The sequence below is a fragment of the Sorex fumeus genome, unplaced genomic scaffold (genome assembly GCF_029834395.1).
Source record: "Sorex fumeus unplaced genomic scaffold, SorFum_2.1 ptg000098l, whole genome shotgun sequence".
Taxonomy (NCBI): Eukaryota; Metazoa; Chordata; class Mammalia; order Eulipotyphla; family Soricidae; genus Sorex; species Sorex fumeus.
Window position 1 is genome coordinate 27,957,388 of NW_026606155.1, and position 24,649 is coordinate 27,982,036.

Genomic DNA, 24,649 nt, shown 5'->3' on the forward strand with positions numbered 1-24,649 from the left:
AGCCCAAATACATTTAAGTCACCAGAAAAGGGGAGGTGAAGGAAACTTTGATTTTGAGAATGCATAAATGTTCTTGTTAAGGCAAAATTGACCCAGATGACCAGTTGTTTCTGTCCCCTCAAATATCTCTCACACCTCTGCAGTGACCTCCCCCATGACAAATGTGTCTGCATACAGGATTTTCCTAAATCCTCACACGTTCCTTATTTTCTGATTCATCTGGTGAACGGGGAGTAGGCAGCTGGTCGTAGACCACATGCCCTCCCTCCCTCGTCTGACCAAAACTTGAAGCTATCACATCCACTGCCAGGCCGGCGGTAGCTTTCGCCTCTTCCTCAGAAGCAGCCAGCTGAGGATTGACTTCAACAAGATCCAGTGCTGACAGCAGCCCTGCAACAGCAAAGTAAGATCAGAGCTTAGGCCCATGCCAGCCACTAGGGACAGCAAGGTGAAATCCTCACCCTGAGGATCAAGCACACCATCAGGAAGTCCTTTATACCTTAGCCCCAAGAGATAAGTTTTAGTTCAGACACGGGTATGCTAGAATAAAACTGAAAGAAACCTCTAAGTCCTTAGGTTCAGCTAATCTGTCAGGCATAATAACTATCAGGCTTTCCCCAGAAATTTTGTATTACCTATTTTCCCAGAGGACTGACACTTTCTGTGCTGTTTTAAGCAAATTACCTTATGTATCTAGTTGATAGTGTCATGACAGATTTTGGGGATAAAGTATTACACAGCAAGAAGTTAGAACCACTTGAGTATCAGAGCTACTAGCCTTTGCTGTAGGTGGCCTCCTGGGGAACCAAAATGAAGGGGGATGAACTTTTCTGGCTACTGCACAAGGAGAACTGACAACATCTTTTTTCCCCTGTTTGGGTCACACCTGGCAATGCACAGGGGTTATTCCTGGCTCTGCACTCAGAAATTACTCCTGGCGGTGCTCAGGACCATATGGGATGCTGGGAACTGAACCTGGGTCAGCCTTATGCAAGGCAAATGCCCTGCCTGCTATTACTCCAGCCCCTGACAACATCTTAATATTTGTGGGTCAGTCTGAGAGTATTTTGCCAGTGACTGATCTGATGACAAGCTTTCTTTTTCTTTCTGTAGTACCTAAGGTTCAGGCAGGCTCCAGAGCCAGAGCAGTTTCTCACTGTCCTTAATTATCCCAAATAATCATGGGTTTCTTCTAGCTCTGAATCTTTCCATCTGGGGTCTCTCTGCCATGTAGACTCCAATTGTCAAGAGATGGTTTTGAATTGAACAACACTTCAGTTCCACTGTATGGTGAAAAGCCGCTTAACTACTCATCTGGCAGATTTAAATGCTTACTTAACAAACTTTAGTGTTTTAAACCACCATGTTTCTAGCTTCCCAGGAACCAACCTCTTAAAATTAGGGCAAAACATTACATCAGTTTGGCAGTTTGGTCTTGATTTCAATTAAAGTCTACATTTTTTTTTTCAATATTACTTCAGCCTGGCAATCTACCGAGAGTATCTTGCCTGCATGTTAAAGCCTGGCAAGCTCCCTGTGGTGTATCCGATATGCCAAACACAGTAACAGTTGTCACAATGGAGACGTTACTGGGCCCACTCAAGCAAATCTATGAACAACGGGAGGACAGTGACAGTGACTTCAGGTCAAGTCTAGATATATCTTTTTTTTCTTAATTTGTTGTATTTTATTTATTTATTTATTTTTGCTTTTTGGGTCACACCCAGCAATGCACAGGAGTTACTCTTGGCTCTGCGCTCAGGAATTACTCCTGGCAGTGCTCAGGGGACCATATGGGATGCTGGGATGCACGGGTCGGCTGCATGCAAGGCAAACACCCTACCCATTGTGCTATCGCTCCAGCCCCTAGATATATCTTAAAATTAGTGGTTTTCAACTTTTTAGCACTGTCTATAGATGAGTGGTTGAAAACCACTGGTGTAAGTGTGGCATCTCCCCCGCCTTGGTTTTGGGCTACAACTGACAGTTCTTAGGGATCACTTCTGGTGGATCAAATAGGGTGCCGGGGATCAATTCCAGGTCAGCCACATGCAGAGGCAAGCACCCTACCTGTTTGTATTATCACTCTGGCCTCTTTGAGCTATGGCAGTTTAAACAAAGATAATGTCCACAATGATGTGAAGTAGCTGGAAAGATTCCCAATAGGCAAGCAGTTTGAGCAGGGACCTGAGAGAGGACAGTGGGTGGGGCACTTGGCCTTGCACACAGCCAACCTGGGTTCAATCTCTGGCATCCAGTATGGTCCCCGGAGCGCCGCCAGGAGTAATTCCTGAGTGTAAAGCCAAGAGTGACCCCTGAGCATTGCCTGGTATAGCCCCAAAACAAACAAGCAGAAAGGAAGTTGAGCATATTTATGTAGTCCACAGACTGGCTGCTACTCACCTGTGTTGTGCACTTCCTCGGTGATATACATGCCTTCTCGGTACGTCAGGCCCCCCACAACAGGGGTTCCCGTGGCCGGAGCCAGTGTAGGGTCAAATGCATCAATATCAAAACTCAGGTGGATTGGCCTTTCTCTTCTTGAAAAAAAGCAAGATAAGAATTGTCATTCGGTTGTGTTTGGACACCCACCCTGCCGTTACAACTCCTTGGTTTTGTTGCTGTGATCCTAGACTTTGTTCATGTGGTAGACCTCCAGGTGTCCTATTGGTGGAAGTCACTGAGTACTTTCAGCGGATCAGCTACCTACACAGCACTTCAGGATATTGCCATTTGTTTTGTGTATTTCAGACCATCTCCAATTTAAAACCTGGAATTACAGCCTCCTGTATTAAACCTGCCAAAGGAGGGAATTTCTCACTTGGCTGTGGCAGTGGGCTCTGATAACACTAATTCCAGCTGGATCTAGGTTCCTGATGCTGTTACTCTCTCAATAACCACAACAGAATATAATTGGTTTGTCTGCAGTCTCATCTTCCAGTAGTAATTTACAGTTACCCTAGGCTTTTAAGGGCTAAAACTTAACATATGACAAATACCCACAAACTAAAACCGTATCTTTGCTCTTAAGAAATGACATTTTTGGATTTTAGCTGGTGGTGCTCGGGGTGCCAGGGACTGAACCTGGGATTCTGTCCCGCAGCATGTACTCTAGTCCTTTGAATGATTTTTCCTGGTTCAAGAAGTTGCATATTTTACATTTTATGACAGCTTAAGAAATTAGGTAGTATCAGTTAGCTAATCACATCATTAACGAAAAATAGAAGGCAGCACTGGAAAAATGCTTAAAACTAGCATTTGATCAGCATTCACGGCCATCTTTCAGAACTAGTAAGATTTGCTTGATATAAAATTACCAATTGAGGAGCTGGAGCAATAGCAGGGTGGGTAGGGTGTTTGCCTTGCACACGGCCAACCTGGGTTCGATTCCCAGTGTCCCATATGGTCCCCTGAGCACCACCAGGGATGATTCCTGAGTGTAGATCAGGAGTAACCCCTGTGCATCGCCAGGTGTGACCCAAAAAGCAAAAAAAAAAAAAAAAAAACAAACACCAAAATGAAACAAAACAAAAACCTATAAAATTACCAAGTGAGACAATAGTGAGAATATTCATCTCAAGAGATAGGTATCAGAATTGGAGCTAACGGGAGAGGCTGGAGAGATAGTACAGCAGGTAGGATGTTTGCCTTCCAAGCAAGCGACCCAGATTCTATTCCTGGCACCCCATGGGTCCCCCGAGCATTGCCAGGAGTGATTCCTGAGTGCCAAGCCAAGAGTAACCCCTGAGCATTGCCAGAAGTGTCCAAACCACCCTCCCCGCCCTCCCCTTCCCCCCCCCAAAAAAAAATTGGAGCCAAGGAGGCAGAGGTAGCTCAGAGATGCATACCTTACACATGCAAGGACTCTGCTGAGTCAAATCTTGGTGGACTTGAGCACTAAGCCACCCGGCCTCGACTATTGCCAGGAGTGGCCTCAGACCCTCCAAGCAATGCAAATTCCCAACCTCCACCCCCAAATAGAGCTAAAAGAGAGCAAAGATTTAAAGAAAATGCCTTTTCAAGCCCAGTGAATACAAACTTACTCTCCTCTCCTGAATTTTTTTTCAATACCTATTATGGATTTTACACCTATTAGAGGGGGTCATACCTGGCTGTACTCAGGGATCATGCCTAGCCCTGTGCTTAGGGATGACTTCCTGCAGTGCTGGAGGGGCCATGTGCAGTTCAGTTCCATTCAACTTGGGATTGAACCTGGTTCCGCTGTGTGCACAACAAGTCCTTTACCAGCTATACTATCTTTCCGGCCCTGTGTCTATTATGTTTTGCTTTTGTTTTAAAAGAAAAACTTATCCTCAAGAGACAGGCTATAGTGTGCAGTTCATTTGGAGAGTGTCCTCTTCCCCTTGGAACCTAGAATTACACATCGGTTGTAGTTACTTACTTGCCAATCAGCTGGTTAAATGTCTGTTCCATGACCTTTTGGATACCAAGTCGGTCTATATCTCTCATGGAAAAATACTGGATATCATATTTCTTTAGAATAAAACTGGTGAGATATAAAGGAGGGAGTCCTTAGTTTAAAGAGCATTTTTAAACAACTGTATGTTTAGGGGAGGAGTTTGTCTTTTTCAGTGATCTACAACCAGTTAAGCCAAGTAATCCCTATTCAAGTGGCTAGGACAGGCCCAAAGCTTAACCCTCATGTATCAACTTACCGCTCAGGAGGGTCCACATCTCTTAGACCAATATACACAATACTTGGGGAAGATAAACAGGGTTTGATCCAGGAAAATCCTGGCAGTTGTGGTACCTACAAAGAGAAGAACGAACAGCGTTCCTCAAGAATTCTTGGCCTCACCCAAATAAGCTTCCCAGTCTATGCTGTTTCCTTTCTCCTACCCACAGGATATGCTTAAAGTAACACAAGATACATCTGATCTGGGGAAAAAAACTGATGCAGATGGAAATGTTTCAGAAGGACAGCTGAAGAACACAGTGTTTGTTTTCTCAAGAAAAAAAAATTGTTAAGGCTTTGTTAAGATGATATTAGTTTCTCATTAACTTACCTAAGTTGCAGTAATACTGCTGATTACCTCTTTTCCACCCCTTTGCACTTTATATTAAATTGTTTACAGATTGGTGCCTGAAACATAACCCAGTTGCCGTCTCAAATTGCCAACTGCCAAGACACAAATTCTGCCCAATGAGTAACCTTTGTACTGCTAGTTTAACTTGCTCTCTTCACTGAGGGGAGGGATAAAATAGATTCTGTGTCTAATATGAATTATATTTTTCTCCAAACATGTTTATTTGTCAGCGTAAGGCTTGTGAGCCTCTAACCAAGAAGTTTTCAGGCTATGGGTCTATTAATTGCTTGAATTACCACTTACCACCACTTCTGTCTTTCTTGGGGTGCCTGAACACGAGGCAGTGCTCAGGGTAGCACAGGGATCAAACCCAAGACTACTACATAAAAAGCATGCACTCGAGCTCTCTGAGCTGTCCTCAGCCCCTATCATCACTTTTTCTTAGATAGTGGCCTTCCATTCTTACAGCACGTCATAGCATTTCATCTTTATACTCAGCACCCAGCACACTGGCTAGCCCATAATTCATGTTTGATTAACAAATGAAGGAATTGCAAGCACTTCTATACCATCTTAGTCTGTCCGTCACAAAAATCTTACAGTCTTAACCCTAGGATGACCCCTATAAATCATTTGGCTTTCATTTTAACCTGCTCACCTTGTCCTTCAGTTCTTTGAGGAGAAATGAAACTGGCTGTCCATGAAGATTCCCAGATGAAGTGGTGAGGGGTGTATTGATGTCAGCATGAGCATCAACCCAGATCACACAAAGGTCTGGGCAGTGCCGGGCGTGGCCACTAATGGTTCCTATTGCCAGGCTGCAAAGAACAAATAAAGCAATATTCATGGTCCTCTGGTTGGCAAACATCACCAATCAAATATCCTCAGCCAACACAGCTCATACTTTGTCCTTAGGGCAAAGTCAGGACCCTAGATTCGGGCTGGATTTAGATGAGACAAAGTCCCTAGGGTTGTAGTTCCCAAAGATTAATCTTAAGCGAATTAGCCAGGGAGAAACAAAACTCTGAAGATTCAAAGCTGAGGGTCAAAGATGTAGCTCAAAGGTAGAACACTTTCATTGCATGTATGCGGCTCTGGATCCAAAGCTGACAACTGATTATCCCTGAAGTGTGACATAACAATTGTTGCTCTGAAATCCATTTAAATCTGGTGGTTGACATGTTTGACAAGTTACAACTACTGTACCAGGGCAGCTGGGGAGATCTAATATTTTTTAAATGATCAATCATACTAACTTACTGGGGGCCCACACCCAGCTGTGCTGGAGACCAAACCTGGGTTCACACATAAGAACATATGCTCCAGCCCTCTGAGTCGCTTTCTAATCCTATAGTAAGTCTTTTATTGGGTGGGTGAGTGAGGCTCCCAAGTAGTACCTGGGAGACTGGAGGCCTATCTGAGCAATGCTCGGCCAACTGAGCCAGCAGTTCTGTGCTAGGGAGTAAGGGTGCCCTGTTGCTTGAGCCCAGCAGTGCTAAAGCCATCCCAGCAGGGTTCAGGGGTCACCATGGCAACTCCTTCATGTTCGGGGATCTTGTAGTGCTGAGGCTTCACCTCAATCCTGTGTATCTCCTCTTCTACACCATCATATTAATTTTTTTAAGAATAAAAATTAGAAAACATTACAGCTTTGTAGAAAGGTCAGGTGGTAGGGCTGGAGCCATAGTACAGCAGGTAGTTTGCCTTGAATGTGACGGGGCCAACTTGAGTTCTATCCCCAGCATCCTATATGGTTCCCTTAGTATTGTCAGGAGTAACTCCTGAGTATTGCCAAGTGTGCCCCCCCCCGCACCCCCCCCCAAAAAAAGATCAAGTGGTACTACTTTTTTTTGGGGGGGAAGGTCACACCTGGTGATGCTCAGGAGTTACTCCTGGCTCTGTACTCAGGAATTACCCCTGGCAGTGCTCAGGGGACCATATAGGATGCTGGGAATCAAACCCGGGTCGGCTGTGTGAAGGCAAACCCCCTATCCGCTGTGCTATCACTCCAGCCCTTCAAGTGGTACTTCTTAAAAGTTGTTAAAGGCATTAAGGTACCTAAATAAAATATTTAGATCAATGAATAATTTTTCTTCCTGCATGTTTTACTTGATATATGATTTAAGTATTTTCTACCTTCCTTGGTCTTGGCTTACATTAGCCAGTGAGCTTGTCTTAATAATAGAAAAACAGCTAGTGAAATTGTGATTAAAAAGTTTCAAGGAGGGGCTGGAGCAATAGCACAGCGGGTAGGGCGTTTGCCTTGCACACAGCCGACATAGGTTAGATTCCCAGCATCCCATAAGGTCCCCTGAGCACCGCCAGGAGTAATTCCTGAGTGCAGAGCCAGGAGTAACTCCTGTGCACTGCCGGGTAATGCACACGGGCTACTCCTGGTTCATGCTGGGTGTGACCCAAAAAGCAAGAAAAAAAAAAGTTTCAAGGAGGGGCTAGAATGATAGTATACCAGGTAGGGCGTTTGCCTTGCATGCGGCCCAACCCAAGTTGGATTCCCAGCATCCCATATGGTCACCCGAGCACGGCCAGGAGTAATTCCTGAGTGCATGAACCAGGAGTAACCCCTGTGCATCGCTGGGTGTGACCCCCAAAAATTTTTTTCAAGGAAGTGAGGTGTGGGGAGATAGTGCAGCAGACAGGGTGCTTGCCTTGCACGCATGTTCTGTCCCTAGCATGTGCCTTGACCCTGGTTCAGTCCCTAGCACAAGCCCACTAGGAGTGATCCCTTACTACAGGCCCCCTGGGCACTGTCTCAGAGACACCAAAAGCAAAACATTTCTCAACCTTCGAGTAACCAAAGAATTTGACATAGGAAATGCAATTTAAGCATCTTAGGCATAATTCCAACTTCCTTTTTGGTCAGTTATAATAAGGGTTAGAGCACCTCTGGAAATGTGAGATCTCTGCGATTAATCCCTGGTACTCCATGGTTCCCTGAGCACTGCTGAGAGTAGCTAACTCTCATGCATATTTTACACACACACACACACACACACATCTCATACATTTATGAAAGGCATAAGTGTCCCATCCAACATTACATCTTTTTGAGAGAACATTCTAGTGCTAAAAAAGTAATGGATTGATACATGAGGTACTTCATTCATTTCTGTGGGTTATTTCCAACAATAGCATGTAAGTCTATGATTCACCTCGCCCAGCTGTGCTCAGGATTTACTCTTGGCTCTGCTCAAGGGTCCCTATGTGGTTCTGGGAATTGACTGGGGTCAGCCACATGCAAGTGCCTTACCTGTTGCACTATCTCTCATGCCCTAGCACCTTAAAAATTCTTGAAGGGGCTGAAGATGGGGCTCAGCAGAGGTTTCGCTTGCCTTTCACTCCTGGGTTCAGTCCACAGCAGTGTCCGCCCACACACACTGTGTTGATATCCAGGCCAGGGGAGAAAGCTCAACGGGCTAGTACACAGGTTTTGCATGCAGGAGTTCCAGTTTTGATCCCCAACACTGTCTGATCTCCCCAGTACCGCTTGCTTGGAGCAACCTCCAAGCACTGAGCCAGGAGTAGTCAGCCCCTGAGTACCCCTGGGTAAGATTCAAAAACAACATAAAAATGCCACAGTTCCTTTAATCTCTTCCGTGAGGAAATGGAGAGAGGAGCCAGTAGCTCAGCCCCGAGTACTGTGCATTCATTCCAGCCCTCTCGCCACCCCCCGGGCTCCCCGCTTACCTGTGATCGCCTCCCAGTGTGACACAGCTGTAGCCGCCCGAGACAGCTCTGCTGACGGCCTCAGCCAGTTCCTGGTTGGCAAGGCCCACGGAGCGAGGATTCTTGATCAAATTGTTGTAGACGTCATCTTTGGGCACTGGAGTAAAATTCAGATCTCCAAAGTCTTTTAAACGGCAGCCTGCAAACAACGAGCGGTGCATGACAATGTTATATGCTATTCCAGCTCTTCGGTTTGTTTTTGGTTTTTGTGGGGAGGGTCACACCCATCAATGGTCTTACTCCTAGGTCTGTGCTCAGGGATCACTCCTGGCAGACTCAAGGGCTTGGCAATTCTGTGCTCTCTCTGACCCCTCAGACAGTTGTTCTGCTATAGTATTTGAGGGAAGCACTCTTTTTGTGGTGCTTGACAACTGGCTGTGGTTGTGGCTGGGAATGGTGGCACTCCACAATGACACTGTGGAGTACTCCACACTGACAGGAGCCAACAGAATGCCATTTTGTGCCTCTGGGGGAGGGGCAGGGAGTCACACCAAGCAGTGCTCATGGATCACTCCTGGCAGTGCTGGTGATCAAACATGGGTCAGCCACCTGCAAAGCTAATGCCTAACCCTCTCCTCTCTCCCCACCCCCTCCACCTTTTAAAAAAAAAACAAACTTTTTTTTTTTGCTTTTTGGGTCACACCCGGCGATGCACAGGAGTTACTCCTGGCTCTACCTGCTGTGCCATTGGTCCAGCCCCTAAAAAACTTTTTGTGCTGTGTCAACTCCTCTGCAATTTTAGATGATAAGACAAAATTTATCATTTTCGCTCTTGCCTCTCTTTAAAAAGGCCTGGTAGGACAAAAATGAACTTGAAACTTCAAGGAAGTGCTCATGTCAAATCTGGAGCCAAGGGCGCTCATTTTTCACTTGCAGTGGGAACAGGGTAGAGCTCTGTAATAATGGCCTTACTCTGCTTCTCTCTGGTGCCAGAAATAAAATATCACTGAACATTACCGCCAGTCTTCTAGGCCTAGTTGCTACCTTTAGCCTTGATAAAACCTCTCCAGGCTCCAGTGGAGTGGAACCAGAACACAAGTGCATCAACAGAATGATGCAACGAAGTCGGGGAGAAATCAAAACAGCCCCATCTGACCATGGCATTCTCCCTGGTCAGCCTTTCTATTTCAGGAGATCATTGGTGATCACTGGTCAATTCTGCAAAAAGTCAGTGTCAGGGAAAAAGGAAAAAGTATCAGATTGTTTGCCACCACACTGTGCCAGCAGCTTTTACAGGCTGCAACTTCCTATTATTGTTTTCCACACACCAGAGAGGAAGCCATTCAGGAACATTAGGTGCCCACAACATCAGAGAGCCAGCCTAAACCACCCTTGGATGAGATAGTGGCATTTCTTTCACCATTTTTTTCCCTTGGGTTTTTTTTGGAGGGGGGACACACAATAAACAGGAATCTCCCCTGGCAGTGCACCGGGGACCTAGTGTGGTGTTGACGACCAATCTCGGTCTACCCACATGCAAAGCATAAGCTCAGCCTCTTGTGCTGTCTCTCTGGGCCCGAACGGGCATTTTCAATGGCAGAAAGTTACAATATTCTCTCCACTGCTCTAACTTCCCATTCAGAGTAAGACTCCAGTTGTTCCCCAGGTGCCCAGCATATCAAGAGACAAGGGTTTCAAAATGGGCTGACACTTGGAAAAGACCAGCGAACCACCAGCAGAATAACAGATTTGGAGACAATGGCAGTAGGATGAGAAAGTTTGTGTCCTGTCAGGAACGTTAGTGAACAATCAAGAATGAAAGTAGATGCCGACCTCATTTGGTGTTGAGAGAATACTAGAGGGTTTAAAAATTTGTAGACTCAACTGTTTCACCAGGGAGGGTAAGCCAACTGCAAAGGGAATTCCTAGTAAGTTGAAGCAGTGCACCTATTAGAGACCTTAAAGTTGGACCTAGAAGTCCAGTGTCTTAAAAACAAAATGGCAGTGTTAACTGGAGATCTAACCTAGGGAATGAATGAATGAGTTGGGTGGGACAGAGAGCTCCAGCAGTAGAGTATATTCTCTGAGTTCTATCCCAAAAGTCTTGTCTGCCCTCCCTAGCTCCCTCAGTACTGCTGGTGTGCCACTGCTGACCCTGATGACCCCTGTGAAACAAAGAATGCCAGAGTTAATTCATTTGAACCAAACAATTCATTAGAGGAACTCAAGATTAATTACTGTCCATAAAATACAGAGGTCTGAAATTCATTTAGACATTTAACTCGGGAAGGCTGTGGAACGTATATTGAGATATCTAAAAATAAATCAGCTCTTTGCTTCCTTAGAAGCAAACTCAAAAGCAGCCAAGACAAGTTTCCATTTGGTGCATTAGGTGCATATACCCGTACCAGCAGGGTATATGCATATATTCTAGTTCATTTCTTCAGTGTCTCAAGAAGGCGCCCCAGAAGGCATCACCATCTTCCTCCCACTCTGTTCTGTTGCCCCCCACCTGGTGGGTGTTCTGAGGCAGTGAAGACACCGCTGAAGAAGACAGGAAGAGTGGCAGCAGTGGCTGGGGCAGAGAAGGTGACCCTGGGTATCCAGCTCAGTCACGTCAGACAGTTAAGGACCCAGTGATAGAGCTAGGGAGAGAGCACAAAGGGCTGAAAACTCTACTTGGTAGTCCCCTGACCCCCCAAAATAAAACCAGATGATTCAAGCCTGTGTTAACAGAAGGCTTTGCACCAATTTGATCCCTTAGTATAAAAAAATCCAAATATAAAACAAATAGGAACATCTTGAGACTCATTTCACTCAGCATGATATTCTCCTTGCCATTCCTTGTAGAAACAAATTTCATGACTTCGTTTTTTTTTTTTTTCTAATGGCTATGTAGTATTCCATTGTGTAAATGTATCATAGTTTGTTTATCCATTCATCTGTTCTTGGGCACCTGGGTTGTTTCTGGCTATTGTGAATAGTGCTGCAATGAATGTAGGAGTGCAGATGGCTTTTCTCTGTTGTGTTTTTGGGCACCCAGGGTAATTCCCTTGAACAGTATTGCTGGGTTGTATGGAAGCCCAATTTCTAGTTTTTTTTTTTAGGAGTGTCCATATTGTTTTCCAAAAAAAAATGTCCAGGGATTTTTGACAGCTGACAGCACCCTAAGCTAGTTGCCTGCTTCCAGCAAGACAGGGGTAAAAATAGCAAAGATTAATCAAACTTCATAAGTTACCTCAGTGTAACCATTATCCCTCAATCAGAACAAGAACACTGAGATCTCTAGGGGAAAAAAATCTGTCATTAACATCCTGATGAAAGTTCACGCTCTGCAGTATCTAACCAGAAGGGGATAGTAGTCAGGATAAAATACTACAGTCCCTAGGAATAAAGTGCTGCTCTTAGAGATGCAGTTAAAAAGCTGTACACATTCTGCTTGATCCAAAAACAGTTTGGAGGGAGATTATGTATACAGTGGGCAGGTAGGTTACCAGAACCTGTGACTGCTAAGCCTGCCCAGACCCTAGCTGAGCATCTTCTTGAGCTGCCTAGGGAACCTCAAACAAGATCACCTGCATTCCACTAGGCCTGGCTTTCAAGCAGCACACAGATAAATGGCCACGGGGGAGGTCAAGGGAAGGGAAGAATTCCTCCTACCCTCTAGCCTCCCAGTTTCCTAGAAGATCCAAGTTGTCCAACAAGTTCAGTTTCTAACCTTGTCCTCCTTCAAGGCTAATAAGGATTAAATAAGATGACTAGGGAAAGCCTGCCCACGTAAGAGATTCCATCAGTTCAACTGGATTGGGAGTCTCTGGGTGTTCTTGCTACCCTACCCTTTCTCTTTTCCATAACACTGATGGTGTAATTGTGAAACTGATGAGGTACAATCGAAGGTTCCTAAAACCTGCTTGTAATAGAACCGTACCATTTTAATAAAAAGCTGTTTTTGTTGAGAAATAGCAAATAAGCACAAGCCTGATTTCTCATTAAAATGAGTCCTAGAGCCCCATTGTTCCACTGTCTGAATTTTCCTCATTCCCTATAAAGGATTAAGGGCAAAGCCAAGCAAATCTTAGGATACTGATTGACTGACAGCCCTAACCTCAGTGTCATACCCAGCTGTGACTTAATATTGGTCCAAATAGGAGGTTGTTTTCTTTTCTTGCTAAGTGCTTCTGGTTCTTGAGGTAGTCGAATAAGCCAAGAAGAGGATTCTCTTAGCCTCTGAGAAGAGTACATCACCCACATGTACTATATTTATATACCTTCAGTACCAAAAGAGTTTGATCATTACTGGAGGGATAACTATATTCAAGAATTAAATTATTTTAAACCAACCATAGTAATCTCTTAAACTCTGAACCTCTGAATAATAATATTTTGGACAGTGAAAGAGTAATGTAACATCTGTCTAAGGTCACCCCTACTTAAAACAGTCTAGCTATATAGCTCTTGGTTCAAAACAAAAAATATGGGGGCTGGAGACAGTACAGTGGGTTGGGCACTTGCCTTGTACATAGCCTACCCCAGTTTGACCCACAGCATCTCATGTGGTTCCCAGTGCTCATCCCGTATGAGTCCCTACAGGAGTAACTCCTGAATGCAGAGCCAAGTCTGGCTCAAAACAAAAACAGAAAACACAAAATATGTTTCAAAAAAGGCAAGAATCAGGGGGCTGGAGCCATAGCACAGCGTGTGGGATGTTTGCCTTGCACACAGCCGACCCAGGTTCAATCCCCAGCATTCCATGTGGTCCCTCGAGCACCGCCAGGAGTGATTCCTTAGTGCATGAGCCAGGAGTGACCCCTGTGCATCGCCGGGTGTGACCCAAAAAAGCAAAAAAAAAAAGGCAGAATCATCAGTAACTCATTAACACCTACGAACATTTAGTTTGAATAATCTCCCAATGGCTAGCCAAAATTGTAAGAATTCATTTGTGTTTGTGTGTGTGTGTGTGTGTGTGTGTGTGTGTGTGTGTGTGTTGGGGAGGGGTGGTGGTGTCACGCCCTCATTCATGCAAAGTAGACACTTTACCACTGACTTACACCCTTGGCCTTAAATTATACCTTCTTTTCCTTTTCCATTCCCTCTCCTCTCCCACAGGGGAGTTGTGCGATAGTGTGGCTGGGTGACCAGAGGTTACACATAGGCCTAATGATGGTGCTCGCACATTGAGCTGTGGTGCTCCCCACAGGTTGCACGTCAGGTTGTGTTTGCTTGGACACTCCTTTTAGTTGTGGTGTTTGCACGTGTGCCTGCTAGGGATCCTCACTCTTTGTTGAGGTAGGCGAGTTAGCTGACAAGCACAGATCACTGGTGCTCACACACTTGCTCGCCAGAGCTCACACTTCCTGGCCATGGTTATGGCACACCTTTGTAGTTGCGATGCTTGCTGGGGTTGTTACCTTTGTGGTGTAGCTGCAAACTGCTTCTGACACTGAGGGTCATGGGTAGCCAAGCTGATGGTGCTTGACCTGTGGCCACAGCAGGAATCTGAACTTATGACTATGTGCTTTAAAGGCAGGTGTCCTCCGTCCTGTGCTTTTCCTCTAGGCCCTGAATCATACATTCTGAAAACCTGGGAAACCAAGGTAGCTCAAGGGCTAGAGGCATATGTATGGGCTAGGCCCTGAGTTCTATCCTGGCACCATGTGGCCCTCTGAGTGCTGGGTGTGACCCTGTTTTTAAAGACTGGAGTAGGGGAGAAAGCCAGGTGCCACTGAGGTGTAGGTCATTTTGAGGAAGGTAATCATGATCTGGGGAAATCCCAGTCATGATGTAAATGATGTAATAAAGTGCTCCGTCTCCTTCCTTTTACTTCCTTTCACCAAGGTTGACAGCATGCTTATGTCCCTCTCATATCATGCGAGGGTATGGAGAAGATGTGGCTGCAGTCTTAAGGAGCGTCCAGACTGGGGAGAGAACAGGAAGGGGAAGAGAAAACAGGCCAGGGTGACAGGCTGGGGTGCAGAAGTCACGGATATGGGTGACCAGGAAGTGACTGAATTAAACCCACGAAGAACCAAGTTTCTTAGAAAAGGCAGCATCTAAATCATGAAGATATTAGTTTCATGCCAGAAGAAAAGGGCTTACTAGAAGAGGCCATTCCAGTCCTCCCCTGATGTCACTAATAGATTCTTGGAAATCAGTTTCAAGGGAGAGGGAGGACACATAACAAGACCAGTTTTACTGGAAACTATCTGATAGAAATTCCTCCAGCCTATTTCTGGGCACAAAAACCTCAAAATGTCTAAAAACGACACAGAATGTTCAAATGGGAATTTGTGCTCAATTCCAAAATGTAAGGCTGGAGCAATAGCACAGCGGGTAGGGCCTTTGCCTTGCACGCAGCAGACCCAGGTTCAATTCCCAGCATCCCATATGGTCCCCCGAGCACTGTCAGGAGTAATTCCTGAGTGCAGAACCAGGAGTAACCCCTGAGCATCACCGGGTGTGCCGGGTGTGACCCAAAAGGGGGAAAAAAAAATGGGAATTCGTGCTCACTTACCAATGTGCTTAGTACATTTCAGGGCCATGGGTGGCCAGGCCTCTCCCAGGGCTCAAGCAGGGTACAAGTTGTGGAACATACTCGACAAGGACCCCTTCCACATAGGGCACACTCATGCCCCCACAGTCATTTGGGCTCATATGTGAGCTGCCCGAGCTAACCTAACGATGTGAGAGGAAACTGAAAATACCCAGAGAAAAGGCATACAGACATGGGAGAAGGTGCAACTCTACACATACAGAGGTCCTAGCGGGGGGGTTACGGGGGGTTGGGGGGGCAGAGTGATAGCACAGTGGACAGGGCATTTGCCTTGCACATGGTCGACCCAGGTTCAATCCCCGGCATCCCATATGGTCCCCCAAGCACCGCCAGGAGTAATTCCTGAGTGCAGAGCCAGGAGTAACCCCTGAGCATTGTTAGGTGTGATCCAAAAGGAAAAAAAAAAAGGTCCTAGCAGGGTAGCAGGGCACTTATATTCTAGGACTTGCTATACTTTTGGATCTATGTAACAGTTCACAGAAGCTGTGGAGTAGAGGCGAGACAGGCAGGGCCTAGGCCCAAAATGCAGTCAGAAGCAACAGATGAAGCTGCACCACGAATTTGAGGGCCTGTAGAGCATGGAGTGGCCTGGAAAAGAGCAGTGGAGAGGACTAACATTCCGGCAATATTTCCATGTGGAAGAGGTACAGGACTGGCTGAGAGAGGACAGAGATCCCCCCCAGAGGTGAGACTCAGAGGGAGAGTGGAGGCAGTTAAGTTCAGTTCTGCATTATATATCAGAAATCACTGGAGTGTTAGTGTTGAAATACATGGAAAGAAAATGGTCAATTTTGAGCCGTGGTCTGATTCCAGATATGAGTCACTTCTATCAAAAGTGTCACCTGCCACCTGTTGAAGCAGAGTTGCAGAGGTGGGGGGCAGTCAAAGCTGAATCTGACCAAGGATCCAGATCCAGTTACCAGGTTGCAGCAAACAATGAGGACAGCAAACGTATGATCACCATAGGTTTGTGCTCTGCAACATTCGAGCAGTCTCTAAGACAAATGACCTAGTTTTGTCTACAGATAAACCACAAGGAAGAAGGAAATGGACAACATAAAAACACATACAGGGAAGGATCAAATAAGTACTTAAGAGGCACCACTTAGGAACTGGGTGTACCTCAAGGGCTCCAGGATAAGCGTTCTACATGGGAAGCCTGAGCTTGACCAAGCCTGAGCTTGATCCCTAAGCACTGAGCCATCAATCAATGTAGACCTTATTTGTATCTCTAAATAGTATAAATTAATTAGATGACATGAACAACGGCATATGGGCAGGTACAAATTGGAAATGTTTCTCTTTTTTGACAAAGTCTCTCTCTCTCTCTCTCTCTCTCTCTCTCTCTCTCTCTCTCTCTCTCCCTCCCTCCCTCCCTCCCTCCCTCCTACCCCCATCTCTTTCTTCTCTCCCTCTCTTTGGGCCATACCCAGCAGTTCTCAGCACTTACTCTTAGTTCTGTAGTCAGGGGTTGTTTTTGGCAGTGCTCAGAGGATCGATCATATGTGGTTCTGGGGATTAAACCAGGCTTGGCTAATGTAAGGCCTATAATATTGCTGTGATCCCTCTCTCTGTATTCATGGGTCTTTCAGAACAGGGGACCTAGCGCCAATCCTGTGACACTAAGCTAGAGTAGGCTGGACAGTTCAGTGGTCCAGAACAGTGAAGCACTGCGCTTCAAGCCCTCTGGTGCTGGAGGACACCAGAGCCCTACCAGTTTGGGAGACCATGCAGTGCATGTAGTGCCAGGAATCAAATTCAAGGCCTTCATGTGCAGAGTATGCACTCCAGCCCCTCTGAGCTAAATCTATTTGGGGTGAGGGGGTGGGCCACGCCCAGCTTTGCTCAGGTCTTACACCCAGCTCTCCTGACAGTTTTGGGAACCATATATGGTGCTAGGGATCAGACCCAGGTCAGCCACATGCAAGGTAAGCATATTACCTGCTGTACTATCTCTCTAATTCACTGAATCTCATTTTTTTGGTTATATTTTGGGAGGGTGGTCATATACATTGATGCTCAAGGGTTACTCCTGGCTCTGCACTCTGAGATCGCCCCTAGTGGTGCTCTGGGGACCATATCAGATGCTTGGGATGGATCCCAGTGCAAGGCAAGAGCCCTACCTGCTGTACTGTTGCCTCAGCCACACCTAAATCTCTCTTTCTCTCCATCTTTCCTTCCCTCCTTCCTTCCTTCCTTCCTTCCTCCTTCCTTCCTTCCTTCCTTCCTTATGTTCATGATGTTATATTACATTCAATATTCCAACACCAATCCCACCACCATTGCATCTTTCCAACACCATTATTTCTAATTTTCCCAGCCACCACCCAAGCCTGCCCCAATAGCACACCCTAAATAATTTACTAAATCTTTTTTTCCCTTTTTTTTGCGGGGGGAGGTCACACACGGTGATGCACAGGAGTTACTCCTGGCTCTGCACTCAGGAATTACTCCTGGCGGTGCTCAGGGGACCATATGGGATGCTGGGAATCGAACCCGGTCGACCGCGTACAAGGCAAATGCCCTACCCGCTGTGCTATTGCTCCAGCTCCCTAAACATCATTTTTAAGGCACATCTGCATCGTCCCAGTATTCCCATCTTATTATTTTTTGTGTGTGTGAAGTAAAAGAGTTTTATTTAAAGAAATTTGCTTAGAGAAATGTGAGGGAAGAGAAAGATATGTATTCAGTGACAACACCAGCTTCTCCAAAAGGGAAAAATGTCAAAGGACACATGTCGGGTTGAGATGTGGGCCGATCTCCAGGATATAGAATGGGCCTCTTCTTGGTTTTTATTGGGGCCCTCAGAAGGCAGGAGAAAATAGGGTCTAAAAGAGCAAGAGAGGACAGGCCCAGCTCCAACAGCTCCTGAACCTCTGCTTGCCTCCCCACCTTCCCAGGTAAGAGTACTCTCCCGGAGCCACATGGATTCCCACTCTCTTTGTTTTGTTTTGTGTTTTTGTTTGGGGGCCACACCTGGTGGTGCTCAGGCCCCACTCAAGCTGGCTAGGTCCCGGCAGCCTCCATGCTTATCCTCAACAGGCCCAGCTTATGTTCCCCATGGTCACTTCACTCATGAAACTCACACTGCTGACAAAGTTACACTTCCTGTCCAGGGTGAAGAAAGGAAGGATAGGGAGAGAAAAGAACAAGTTACCAGTCTAATCCTGCAGAGACGCCCAGGGAGGCTAAATTTAAAGATTCACCTTCAGCACTGCAGACCCAGTAGGGAAGACGCATAGAGGTCCCACCAAGTTCAGTGAGTGGAAACAGTGGCCAGGTATGTGACCCATTGGTGCCAAGAGGATAAGCAGAAGCCACCTGCAGGAATTGTTTAGGGAACAAAGATAGCTGAAATGAAACTGAGCACATGTTTCACATTCAGGAAGTCCAGGTTTGATCCCAGCACTGCATAGGTCCCCCAACACCAGTTGGGGAGCAGTTCCTGGTCTCCACTAGGTGTGGCCTCAAACGCCAGAATTGGTAATACCAGCACAGTACTACAGTGGGTAGGGCCTTTGCCTTGCACGGGGCTGACCCAGGTTCTATCCTTGGCATCCCATCTGAGCACTAATTTCATTGCTCTTTAAGCTGTTAGTCCAAGGTGGTGGGGAGATCTTAGGTCTCTTCATCCTCAGAGGAAGTAAATGGATCTATATGGATACAGTTGGAGAATGACAAGGAGAAAGACTAGTTAAGAGACTTAGTTCTAGTGTTGGAAACTGACTAGAGGACTGTGGCTAGATTGACAGTAGCTGGCCTGGGAAATTTGAGAAGGAATACACTAGGAAAAGAGGCCACCGAAACCAGAGGCTATATAGGCAATACTGTATGTGGAACTACTGGATCATATACGAATGTTGCTTCTGTTTGAGGTGAGGTGCCTCTATACTGATTTTACCCCCAGTCCCTGTATTATTTTACAGTTCCTACCAAAACTTCGGGGGGTAGGGGGAGGGCCAGTTTTTCCATGTCCTTGCCATCCTTGCCAGCACATAATTTTCTTGGTGCATTGATGCTATCATTGGTGTCATCATTTGCCTGTTTTTTTGTCTCAGGAATTGAACCCAGGAACTCACATGCAGGGTAGCTGTTCTGCCTGCTGAGCATTGGGGTTTTTTTTGTTTGTTTGTTTGTTTTAAACAATTTGCTTTTAAACTAGCAGAATGGAACATGGTTAATGTTAGATCATAAGCGCTCTTGAAATAAGATCTCTCACTTAAATTCTTTGCTGCCTTTACAAACGTTTTTGCTAGGGCCCATAAGCACTTACTCCCCAGTGCCCCTGGGGACCACGATTCTGCGTGATCCTCACAGACTTGCAAATTCTAGACAGATCAGATGAATGGAATGATACCCGTGGTAGCCTTTTTCTGTCTGCTTCTTTCACTAAATAGAATGCTTTCAAGATTCATTCATGTTGCAGCAGGAATTAGCAACTTAATCCTTAAAAAAAAAAATCAGGGTCCTCACTATCTACAGCACTCCACCCCGAGATTACACATGGAATATCTAAGGAATCTAATCTGAAGTCAAAGATTTATCCATATGTTTTCTTTTAATACTTTCATCATTTCAGGATTTCATTTGGGACTTTGCACCGTTGAGTTAATTGTTTTTTATGGTGAGGTCGGGGTCCTCTGCTTCCATTTTTTTCCTTGTATATGGATATACTATTGTCCCCGCACCGTTTTATTGAAGACTGCGCTTTTCTTTTTGACTTATTGATGGTAAAATAAAGACAGTCTTGCGGTTGGGATCGTTAAGAAACCACCACATTTACAGGCAATACTCTGAGAATGGTGTTTGGATCATCCACCCACTTCTGCCACTCTTGGTGGCTTCTGGTTTACACTGTGACTACAGACCTTTGGCTCTCAAGGCTAGAGCCGAGCAGTGAAAGGAGTGTGGAAGTAAGATAGATGAGTAAGAAAGAGTGAAAGGGGTAAGTGGAAGCAGTTTTTTTTTTTCATTCCTTTTGGGTTTTGGGCCACACCCAACTGTCCAACTGTGTTCAGGATTCACGGCTAACTCTTCACTAAGAGATCACTCCTGGTGGGACGTAAGGGACCATATGGACGTGGGGACAGCCACATGCAAGGCAATTTGACTTGTCTACTGTACTATCTCCCCATCCCCCCAATTTTTTTCTTGAATAAAATGCCCCACAAGATTAAAAATCAACCAAAGATTTAGAGCAGAATTCTGAAAAGGTGGAATATGACCATTTTTACCAGTGTTACCTTTCCTTTTGTGGTGGGGAGGGAGGACTTTTTGAGGTCCTACACCATTTTCATTGGTATCACTAGATAGTGTTTGAAATTACAGATCTCCTCTGCTAGGGAGAGAGTGCAAAAGGCTGGAGACCATACTCTCCATGTGGAGCCCTGGGTTCCACTGCAGCACTGCTAGGAGTAATCCCTGAGCACTGCTGAGGAGGAGAGGCTAGGGGAGAGGACAGGAGTCAGGGAAGGAAGGAAAAGAGAAAGAGGAAGAGAGGGAGGGAGGGGAGAGGAGTAGGGAAGAAAGAAGGGAGTAGTAGAGAAAAGGAGAAAAAAAATCCTAAGGCCTCGTATCCTTCATTAAAATACATATTTCTGAAATTTCTTAATGAAAATTCAGATTTTCTGACTCCTCAGAATAGTAGAAGGCTGGGGGCTAGGAAGATGGCGCCTTCCTCACCCTGCAGAGTACAGCCTTGGTCGTCCCCCTAGTGCTCACAGGAGTAGCACTTAAGAAAAGGAAAAGCGGAGGGCCCTTGCCGTCCCTCTGGCGACCGTTGGCTAGAACTCAGTAATTGTCTTTTGTCCCCGAACATTCCATACACTGTTCTCACTCTTTGCACTTCCTTTTTCTTCTCCATGAAATGTTCCCCCAGATACATTCCGGAATCTTTTCCTCACTTTCTAAAGGTCTGTTCAGATGACATTTTCTCGGCCAGACTTAGCTACTTAAGCAGCACTTCTATTCCCAGTACATGTCGTTCCTTATTCCTTGCTTTCATTTATTCTGTAGTTTATTACCATCTGATAAACTGGTGTTACGCATATATCCATTTCCAACCAATCCCAATGAGAATTCTGTGATAGATAATGATCAACTATTTTGTTGTATTCCTAGTAGCTAGAACTTAGTCCTCAAATTTTTTAGTATATAAATTCAGAAATAAACTTTGTATAGGCTTTTAGTGACTAAAACTGCTCCTAAGAAAAATAAACCTGAAAATAAGGTTTAATTAGCTTTAATGCATACTTTATTTTAATTTACTTTTTGTTTCTTTTTAGGGCACCCACCGCTATGCTCAGGGCTTATTCCTGACTTTGTGCTCAGGGATCACTCCTCGAAGTGCTCAGGGGATGAAATGTGGTTGGTGCCCAGAATCAAACCCAGGTCAGCTATGTGCAAGGCAAGCACCTTTTACCCACTGAACTGTTTCTTTTGCCTTTTTTTTTTTTTTTTTTTGCTTTTTGGGTCACACCAGGCAATGCTCGGGGGCTACTCCTGGCTCTGCACTCAGGAACCACCCCCGGCGATGCTCAGGGGAACATATGGGGTGCCAGGAATCGAACCCAGGTCGGCCACACACAAGGCAAACACCCTACCCGCTGTGCTATTGCTCCAGCCCCTAAGTCACATTTTTAAGCTCCATGAATTCTGGCAAATATTTAGTCTTGAAGTGCTACCATGGTCAAGATACAGAATCTTGAACATGATTAAGTTAGAGTAAGTTTTAAGGTAGGGTTGCTTACCAGTCAGCTAAACTTAGAATATTTGTGGTTTTTTGGGGGGCCATGCCTGGCAATGCTCAGAGCATACTTCTGGCTCAGTGCTTAAGGGACACAGGCAGTGCCTGGGATCAAACTTCTTGCTGGCTGAGTATGCACTGTGAGGCCGTTGAGCTATTATTCCGACCCCTATTTTTAGGGATTAAAATTTGAGACTTATTTGCAGAGATTACATCAAGGAACATAATGGTTCAAAAATCAAAGCACCAAGAAAGTTTAGAGTTGAAGTGCAAATAGACAAAGATGTAGTCTCCAGCTAAGTAGAGATCAAAGAAAATCACCCGACAAGTTCTATTAACTTATAAAAGACTGTGCCAAGTAAACAAAATAAGAAGAACCTATTATTAAGGGCTAGGGGAGAGCAAGCTTTGAGTATCCCAACCCATGTGCGGGCTTATTACTGTAAAATGTTTTTTGTCAGTCAGGATCCTCACGCTGCAAACATCTGTTCTTGCTAGTTTCACCAGAAAAGAAAAAAATAAAAATCCCCTCCCTTTTTGCTCTCTGTTGTTGTGGGGCTCACTTGTATGAAGTCGGGGGCCCAAGTGGCAGCACAGCCAGGATCATTCCTGGCCCAAGTAGGTGTTGCCCAGGAAAGATCTAAGATTTCATGCTTGCAAGGCTGGCGCTCAGTCACTAAACCCCACACACCTCCAGAATCTTTATGAGAGCCAAAATCTCGTTTTTAAAGACCACATTGCCATGAATAATAGCCCCAGAAGTCACATTGCTGGATGATCCAGTGAAGAAATCATTACTGTCCTCTCCATTGCCAGAATCCCCCCTGCAGCCTGCATGGCTGACCCCACCTACATGGGGCAGGACAGTCTGTTGGAACTGCTGCTACCACTGCCCTTTACAGTAAGTGAAATTTTTGCTGCCCCTTCAAAAATGTCAAATGAAAGCTTAGGATAGGTGTTTCTATGGGCCAAGTGCCCACAGTCTTCAACTGCAAGGAATGTGTGGATGGAGCTAAGAGGTACAGGTGGTTCACATCATCGAGGACCTATCCTGTTGGTTGTTATGTATGAAACACCGCTGGCTGAAAGACTGACAGGCTGTAGAGATAGCACAGGGGTTAAGGAACAAGCTCTGTATGTTGCCAACCCTGGTTCAGTCTCCAGCATTCCATGAGCGGTGCCCTCTCTCATGACCCCCGCCCCCAAATATTATTTTTTCAAACCATAAAAATGAAAAGTATATAGCACAAACCAGAGATGTTATTGTTTATTGTAAGCAAGTTATTTAAAAAAAATAATAGTAATTAGTAATATTAGTGACAGCAAATGTGACAAATCAGAAAAAAAAGATTTATAAATCACAAAAGACGGCATGGTACATATAAAAGGAAAAGTTATAGAAAGACTAAGCAAACGAGGAACAGATTTAGATTACTTTAGTGGCAGTGATGAAGGTAAACAAAGGAAAGTGGGGGGAAAAAAAAATGGGACCAAATATACCATTGGAAAAGTAACAGCCAGTAAGAGGTGGATGGAAACAGACCAGCACCAGTCGGGTAAAGGACTCGAATCATTAAGGAGGGAAAAGCAGTAAGACTGATAGGGTGTAAGAGACACAAAAAAGGAAAAAAGAATTGTGACAGACTTGAAGTTTCACTTGACTAAATGGGTGGACAGGGAAACACAACAATGAGAAGACAGCATGAGGAGCTGGTCTGAGGGAGAATGAATTTTACTTTAAACATGTTGAGGATCAGGCACCTGAGATAAGGCCACTGAGAATCAAGAGGAAGGACAAATTCAGCATTCTAGAGTCTAGGTTTTGGACTTCTTAAGCTGTGAGTTGTGACCCTCTGTGTTGCGTAACTAAATGTGGGAGTCCTGAAAAAAATAAAATCTTTGCTTTAAAATAAATTTCTATGTGGGAACCAGGACTTTTACTCCAAACCACCGCACAACATCTCCCTATATGCAAGGTGATCAATGGAAAGTAAATCATCCAACGTTTCTCCCTGAAAACCAGGCTTAACTCTTATACAGGCCACAGCACCCAATGGGAGAGAGAGAACCAAAGGGAATGCCCTGCCACAGAGGCAGGGTGGGATGGGGGGTGGGGGGAGAGATACTGGGATCTGAGGTGGTGGGAAATGGTCACTGGTGGAGGGATGGGTAGTCAAAATAAATAATAAAAAAAATAAAGTGTAGCTGCAAGGTCAAATAAATAAATAAAATTTCTTTTTCATTACCAGCAAACATTTGGTTTTTCTACCTGTTTTATATACATGGGGTCATAATACAGGGTTTTTTCCCATGCAAAAAGAGGTCAGTGGTCAAACTTTTTTTTTCTTAAAAAGTTTAAGAAGCCTTGTTTTATAGTTTTTATATAGTTATATATGGGACCATAGTAGGGGTAAGGATTGTCTAACTTGTGGGCTGACTTGTGGCCCATAAGAGGCTGGAGAAATAATACGGTGGAAAAGCACTTTCCTTGCCCACAGCTGACCCGGGTTTGATCCCCAACACCGCATATTGTTTCCTGAGTACCACCAGGAGTATGCCCTGAGCACTGCCAGGTATGGCCCCCAAACAAAACAGGCACATGAAGTTATGGGTTGGTACTGG

General features: G+C 45.2%; 1 protein-coding gene across 2 annotated transcripts in view; it reads right to left on the minus strand.

Annotated features, from left to right (window-relative positions):
• Positions 1-8: 8 nt before the first annotated feature.
• The window catches only part of ARG2 (arginase 2), a 29,684-nt gene continuing 5,043 nt past the window's right edge, over positions 9-24,649 (minus strand). The window contains exons 3-8 of one of the 2 annotated variants that reach the window (XM_056133573.1): positions 8,754-8,931; positions 5,707-5,866; positions 4,677-4,771; positions 4,403-4,507; positions 2,404-2,540; positions 9-390 (exon numbers count right to left, since the gene is read on the minus strand). In XM_056133573.1, coding sequence (XP_055989548.1) covers positions 185-390; positions 2,404-2,540; positions 4,403-4,507; positions 4,677-4,771; positions 5,707-5,866; positions 8,754-8,931 — 881 coding nt within the window. In that variant the 3' untranslated portion in view covers positions 9-184. The remainder of the gene's footprint in view (positions 391-2,403; positions 2,541-4,402; positions 4,508-4,676; positions 4,772-5,706; positions 5,867-8,753; positions 8,932-24,649) is intronic. The other variant, XM_056133574.1, reaches the window with a different exon arrangement.